At 43.4% G+C, this 7,464-nt stretch overlaps 1 protein-coding gene across 1 annotated transcript; it reads left to right on the plus strand.

The window, feature by feature from the left end:
• The first annotated feature begins 399 nt into the window (after positions 1-399).
• On the plus strand, positions 400-6,722 carry LOC147544077 (uncharacterized). The gene is made up of 3 exons (XM_086635596.1): positions 400-618; positions 1,028-2,597; positions 2,752-6,722. Exons 1-3 carry the CDS (start codon positions 400-402, stop codon positions 6,720-6,722), a joined length of 5,760 nt encoding a protein of 1,919 aa, XP_086491722.1.
• Positions 6,723-7,464: the final 742 nt, after the last annotated feature.

A 7,464-nucleotide genomic window follows, 5' to 3' on the forward strand; every position in this document is an offset into this window, starting at 1 on the left:
TCGACGATCTCATGGTCTTCTTTCGAGGAGACGCGGGTTCGGCCCAGTCTCTAAAAGGTCTGTTAACTGGTTTTCATCGGGCGACGGGGTTGCAGGCCAATGTGCTCAAGAGTACGGTTTTATTTGCTGGTCTTACGGCCCAAGGTCAGAGTGATATTACTAGTATTCTGGAATTCGGTACTGGTTCTCTTCCTATCCGGTACTTGGGTCTGCCTCTTATATCGTCTCGTCTCACCTATAGTCATTGTATTCCGTTGATTGATAAAATCAAGGGACGAATCCAATCTTGGAAGAGTCGCTTTTTATCGTTCGTGGGGCGAGTTCTCCTTGTAAAGGTGGTTTTGAATAGTATGTTACTATATTGGGCAGCAGTGTTCGTTATACCCAAGAGAGTAATAAATGACATCAACTCCATCTTCAGCAAGTTCCTGTGGTCTGGCGTGGATATGGCATCCTCGTGGTCTTCTATTTGTTGCATTTGAGGAGACATACAGATATAATTCTGACCTTCACTTAAATGCACGGGTTTCTCAGTTTATTGGGCAATCAAGATGGGTTTTTCCTACTCATATAGCAGCTATGTTGGGGACTATCGAGGTTGAGGCTAAAGAGGTGGTGGTAGATAGTACTCTCAGAGACGAGGTGATCTGGACGCCCAGCCAGAATGGAGAGTTTACTCTCAAAGAGACGTACGAAGCAATACGACCCAGAGGAACTCGGTTGAGTTGGACTTCCTTAGTATGCGGGTGGCATACCCAAACATAGTTTTGGCTCGCCTTTCGAAGACGCCTCAAAACCAGATCTCTTCTGGCTAGTTGGGGTATGGTTATAGATACTACATGTGTATTCTAAGCAGTAACCGAAAAAGAAGAGGAGAGAGAAGGAGTGAGGAGGCGCGATTTTCTAGGGTTTGGATTTTGGTTTTTTCCGTTAAGCTTGGGGCGGCGGCTACTGGTCGGAGCTCTTGGTTTATGTTCTTGCTTTTGTGCCGATTGTCTTCTTCATGCCGACATCTCCTGTTTTATAGGATATGTTGGCTGGTAGGGAGATAAAAGCTCTTCTTCCTCCTCCTGGTGAGGGAGGCTCTGGTTCCTTTGGAACTGAGCTACCTTCGAAACAGGGGGTTTTTCGTGAGAAGGGATCGGGGTTCTCTGGAGCAGGAGGGAGCTCTACTGTTCGTTCTAATTGGGCTTCACTGTTTAATAGAAATGAGAGGGTGATTCGTGAGAAGATGGAGTTTGTTCTCCCTGAGGTGGTGAATGAAGAGAAAGTTCAGGTTATTTCGACTACGGATTTTCAAGAAGACATTAGGGAGTGTGAGAACTGGTTGGTGGGTTTTTTCATTGGGAGGAGGCTGGACTTTCTTCTTGTTCGAAATACCCTGAGAAGACTATGGAGACCTAAAGGTGAGATGCATATTACAACCCAGGGGGAGTCTGCTTTTATCATTCGTTTTGACCTTGAGGAAGATAGATGTAGAGTGTTGGAGATGGAACCTGTTTATATTGCTAACAGGTTATTTGTGGTTCGACCATGGAGGTTATTCATTGAAGAAGAGATTGAAGAAATAGATTCTCTTCCTGTTTGGGTATGTTTGCGAAATGTTCCTGGTTTCTTATGGAATCGGAGGGGACTAGCACAGATTGTTAGCAATATTGATACTCCCATAATGTTGGATGGTCTTACAGAGAGTAAATCTAGGATGTCTTTTGCGAGAGTGTTGGTGGAGGTTGGAAAGGAGTGTTCATTTCCACCTATCATTCCTCTGTTAATAGATGGTGTTAGGAGAGTGGAAGTTAAGGTGGAGTATGCCTGGAAACCATTGAAGTGCTCGTGTTGTGGTTCTTTTGGTCATTCTGTTGGCAGATGCAGACTTAATATTCGACATAATGTGTCAGAGAATGAGAAGAAGGATGAGAGAAAACAGAAGAAGGATGCAGCAGAGGGTAAATCAGAAACTACTAAAGAGTGGGTTCTTAGGAATAATTTTAGTGTTAAGAAGGTTGATAGCTCGGAAGGTGTGATTCTTAGTAAGGCTCCTTCTGCTAATGCTCCTGCTTGTGCTCAGGATGGGAACCCTTCTGGGATCCCTCTTGCAAAGAGTGAGGTAGCCACGCGAGTCCATTCTCAGTCATCTAGTATGACTGAACTGGCAAAGAGTAAGAAGGAGCATCTTCAGGCTTCAGGTTTTGGGTCCCTTGATGAGGTCATGGAAGACAATGTTGGCTGGGCAGTTGTTACTAACAAAAGAAATAAGAAGTTTGGTACTACTAAGGGGTTAGCTGCTGCTACTTCTCTAGATGATAGTGAGGTGAATAAGGCTAAGAGACAGTGTGTACTGGATAATCACCTTATAGAGGCTCAGGCTAGGGCTGCTTTGAAGGTGGATAGTAGAGTGGCTTGTGCAGAGACTCTATTATCTGGAAAGGAGAATGTGGATGAGGAGATGTCAGGAGGGGATGGTAGGGTGGAGATGGAAGGTGTGGCAAATAAGGTGGCTCTGTTTACTCAAGGAGGAGATGGGAGGGGTTCTGTGGCTAGTTTGAGGGGAAGGGGGCCTTCTAGAGTGTTACTTGATGAATCTAGGAAGTTGGAATGTTAGGGGATTGAATAATCCTCCAAGAATAAGAGATGTTAGGGATCTCATTAGTACTAAACAGTTGTGTTTGTTGGGACTGGTTGAAACTAGAGTACAACAAGTGAATAAGGTTACAGTGCAGAGAAAGATTAATCCTATTTGGTCTTTTTTAGATAATTATGAGGAAGATGAGGGTGGGAGAATTTGGGTGGGTTGGGATCCTAGATTGATGGATGTCCAATTGTTGTTTAAGTCAGACCAAATTTTTGCTGTTCATGTGATCTTTATGGATGGTACAGAATATTTATTGGATGTGGTTTATGGAAAGAACTCTAGAGGTTTGAGGAAGAGTTTGTGGAAGGAGATGAGGGATCTAACTGAGTCTTTTGAGGCTCCTTGGATGTTCCTGGGTGATTTTAACTCCATCTTGAAGAGTGAGGAGAAGATGGGAGGGAAGGCTGTTAAGGTCTCTCAATGTGAGGACTTGAGAGATTGTCTCCAGGATGCTGGGTTATTCGATTGCTCCTTTGTTGGGACTCTTTTCACTTGGTCTAATGGCCAGGATGGGGATGAGGCCGTTTGGGCTAAGTTGGATAGAGTAGTTATAAACATAGAGTGGCTTGAGCTTTTTTCTAGGTCTAAAGTTCTGTTTGATGTGCAAAGAACTTCTGACCACTCTCCTGCAATTGTTACTCTTGATATGACAGTGGTTAGGGGTAGGAGACCATTTAAATTTTTCAACTGTTGGGTGAAGGAGCCTGGGTTCATGGAGATGGTGGAAGAGGTGTGGCAGAATCAAGTGGAGGGCAACCCTATGTATAGGTTGGTTTCTAAGTTGAAGGCTGTTAAAGGAGGAATAGCAAAGTGGAAGAAGGATAAGTTTAAGCATTTTCCAGAGCAGGTAGCTGAAGCTAGGGTGAATATGGAGAGGATTCAGGAGGAGTTGAGGTTGGATCCTTCAAATTTTGAGATGAGGCAGTTGGAGAGGAGGGCTGTGGAGAACTTTACTCATAAGGCCTGTGCTGAAACTTCTATGTTGAAACAACAGGCTAGAGTAAAGTGGCTCACTTTGGATGATGGTAATAATAAATTCTTCTATAGCACCATTAAGGAGAGAAAGGCTAGGAATACTATTAGGCATGTGGTGGGGGAAGATGGGGTGGTTGTGGAAGACCAGGAGAAGGTGGTTGAAGAATGTGTAAGGTTTTATGAGAGGATGCTAGGGACTGAAGAGGTGAGTGGAGATGAAGATGAGGTGTTAGACTCTTTTGATTTTCTACATCCTCTAGGGGTTGGGGAATGTTCTGATTTGATTAAGCCAGTAAGTAGGGAAGAGGTTGTTTATGCTCTGTCTACTATAGGTTCTGAGAAGGCTCCTGGTCCAGATGGGTTCTCTTCTTTTTTCTTCAAGAAATGTTGGCTAATAGTTGGGGATGACTTTGTTGCTGCCATCCAGAACTTCTTTAAGTCAGGGAGGATGCTTAAGGAGGTAAATTCTACCCTTGTTTCTCTTGTCCCTAAGGTATCTAATGCTTCTTCTTTGGGGGATTTTAGGCCTATTTCTTGTTGTAATGTAGTATATAAGTGCATTACTAAGATTCTTACAGAAAGGCTGAAGTTGGTGGTGTTCTCTATGGTGAGTGAGAACCAGTCAGCCTTTATCTCTGGTAGATGTATCCAGGACAACATCATGATGGCCCATGAGATTGTTAGGAACTATAATTATAAGAGTGGGGTAGCCAGGTGCACTGTGAAAATTGATCTTAGGAAGGCATATGACACTGTTAGATGGTCTGCCTTGCTTAAGATACTTAGAAAGTTTCATTTGCCTGAGATTTTTGTGCAGTGGATCTATGAGTGTGTTTCTACTCCTAGATATTCTATAGTGGTGAATGGGGGTGCTCATGGCTATTTTCATGGTAGGAGGGGCTTGAGACAGGGGGACCCTATTTCACCTTACCTCTTTGTTATGGTGATGGAAGTGTTTTCAGCTTTACTTTTGAAGGAGGAGGTTGAGGGTAATTTTCACTTACATCCTAGGTGCAAGAAACCAAAGATCACACATCTTTGTTTTGCTGATGATCTTATGGTGTTTTTTAGAGGTGATGTGGATTCAGCTTGTGCTCTGAATAGGGCTCTCAACTGTTTGCATAAGGGTACTGGTCTAGGGGTTAACTGTGAGAAGAGTTCTATGTATTGGGCTGGTATGGAGACTGAGGTTAAGGTAGAAATTCAACAGGTTTTGGGCTTTAATTGGGGTTCTTTACCTATTAGGTATCTTGGTTTACCTCTGATTTCTACTAGGTTGTCTTATAATGACTGCCTGCCCCTGATTGAGCAAATTCAAGGAAGGGTGCATTCTTGGAAGGCCAGGTACCTATCTTTTGCTGGGAGGTGTTTGTTGATAAAGGCTGTGCTTTGTGGGGTTATGGTGTATTGGACCTCTGTCTTTGTCTTGCCTAAAAGGGTGTTTAAGGAGATAAATACTATTTTCTTTAGGTTCCTCTGGTGTGGGGTGGACATGGGGAAAAAGAGGCCTACTGTTAAGAGGGATATTGTATTCCTTCCTAAAGAAGAAGGGGGTTTGGGTATTAGGAGTATTGAGAATCTCAACGAGGCTATGAACCTTAGACATGTCTGGGACTTAGTGAGTGGTAAGAAGTCTCTTTGGGTCAGGTGGGTGCAGCAGAATCTGGTTAGAGGGAAGTGTTTTTGGCTCATGGAGGTTCCTCATGATTGCTCCTGGTGTTGGAGGAGGATCCTTGGTAGTAGGGAGATAGCTAAATCTCTTATTTTTCACTTGATAGGAAAGGGTGACAGTATTCAGTTGTGGATAGATGCTTGGCACCCTCAGGGGGTCCTATACTCTGCTTATAAGGAATCCTTAAGATTTACTTCTAATTTGTCTCTTCATATGTATGTATCTGCTATTATTAAGGATGGGTCTTGGAATGTGCCAAACCATCTTAAGCCCTTCTTGGATCCTATCTTGGGTAACCTGGAGGGTATTGAGATTGGTAAAGTGGAAGAGGATACTATAGTATGGACTGTGAGTAAGAATGGGGAATTCAACCTAAAATCAACCTATGAGTTTGTGAGACAGAAGTGTGCTAAGGTGGATTGGTATAGTTTGGTGTGGTCTAGTCTAGCTATCCCTAGACACTCTTTTATTGCCTGGGTTGCTTTGCAGAGGGGATTGAAGACTACCATGAAGCTCAATTCTTGGGGCTTTCATGTGCCTAAGAGGTGCTTTCTCTGTGGCTTAGTTGATGAGACTGATTTTCACCTGCTGTTTGAGTGTTCTTTTTCAGGAGTAATTTGGAAGGGGCTGCTGGAGCTGTTAGGGCTTAGTCCTAGCCTTTTCTATGATTGGGACAGTGCTGTTGGCTGGTGTTTAATGCACTTTAAGGGTGGAAAGTTTGTGCATAAAGTCAGGTGTATGATTTTCTCTTCTTATATTTATCATGTTTGGAGGGAGAGAAATTTGAGAGCTTTTCAGCAAACCAGTAGGAGTGCAGACACTATCCTTACCATTATGAAACAGGAGGTGATGATTAAGGTTGAAGCTTGGACTGGCAGAATTGAAGCCAGCATAGAAAATTCTGAATTGTTGCTTAATTTGAACATTGTTAAGCCTGTGGTCTTTCAGTGTGTAAAGGGCTTAAGATGGAGGGCTCCAATTGCAGGTTCTGTCTTGATCAATACTGATGGTGCTTTTGATAGGGACTATGCAGGATTTGGAGCCATTATCAGAGATGAATATGGTATTGTCCTGGCAGCTGGGGCTGGTAGAGCTGAACCTGGTAGTGTTTTGTTGCATGAAATGCAAGGAGTCTTATTAGGCCTGAGGTTGGCTAAGGAGAAAGGGCTAAACAGGGTGTTCCTTGCTTCTGACTCGACCAATGTGGTGTCTATTCTTAATGATAAGGGTGGGAAGCCACCTTGGACTGTGTGGAGCACCTGGAGGGAGATCAGAAGGCTGATGCAGGAGTTTGAGAGTTGTGTTGTGCACCATACCTATAGAGAACTTAATCAGGCAGCTGATTTTTTGTCTCGGCTGAGCAGCAATGGAGTTGTCTGTTTGGAGAGCAGCTTCCTAGTATGCTTGCTTCAATTGTGGATCAGGATAGGAGAGGAATGGTGAGGATTAGGAGATTTTGGCCTACTGAGAGTTAATGTTGTTTTGTGTTTCCTTATTTGTGGACCATTATAGCTTGCTATAATGTGGGATTTTGTATTTGTTGGTTTATTTCAATAAAAGGGTCAGGGTCCCTTTAATCCCTGTTGACTTTTTCAAAAAAAAAAACTACATGTGTATTCTGTGGGGTAGATGAAGAAACGGATTTCCACCTATTCTTTGGTTGTTCGGTAACAAAGAATATTTGGGAATTGCTATTACTCAAGATGGGATTTCAGAGAGTATGTGTTGTTGACTGGGAAGAGAAGTCACAGTGGTGTCTCAATCCCTTTGGCGGGGTTTCAATTGCTGCCCGAGTGGGTCGCTTGCTTTTAAATGCCTATTTCTATCATATTTGGAAGGAGCGAAATAACAGGGTATTTAGAAGCAATGTCATGCCACCGGCGCTGATTATCCACACTATTTGTGATGAAGTGCGGATCAAGCTGAATACCGTTACCAAGCGGTTTGAAGATACCGAGGAGAATCTTACTATCTCTCTTCAAAAGCAGATCTATACTTCATGTAAATGGACTCGGCCAATGGCAGGGAGACATATGATTAATACAGATGGTGCTCTAAACGAGGTGGATGTGGGGTATGGAGCCATTATTCGAGATTCGGAGGGGATTGTTGTTAGAGCAGCCACTGGACAGGTTGATGGACAGACTATCTTTATACATGAGCTGCAGGGTGTTGAGTTGGGGTT

Source organism: Eschscholzia californica, unplaced genomic scaffold (genome assembly GCF_041429995.1).
Source record: "Eschscholzia californica isolate CP2 unplaced genomic scaffold, dmEscCali1.0.p SCAF_4, whole genome shotgun sequence".
NCBI lineage: Eukaryota > Viridiplantae > Streptophyta > Magnoliopsida > Ranunculales > Papaveraceae > Eschscholzia > Eschscholzia californica.

Coding starts and splice junctions, on each gene's coding strand:
- LOC147544077 (XM_086635596.1), top strand. CDS start 400: ATGACATCAACTCCATCTTCAGCAAGTTCCTGTGGTCTGGCGTGGATA. Junction 619..1,027: donor TTGAGGCTAAAGAGGTGGTG/GTAGATAGTACT, acceptor CCTGTTTTATAG/GATATGTTGGCTGGTAGGGA. Junction 2,598..2,751: donor TGAATCTAGGAAGTTGGAAT/GTTAGGGGATTG, acceptor GGTCTTTTTTAG/ATAATTATGAGGAAGATGAG.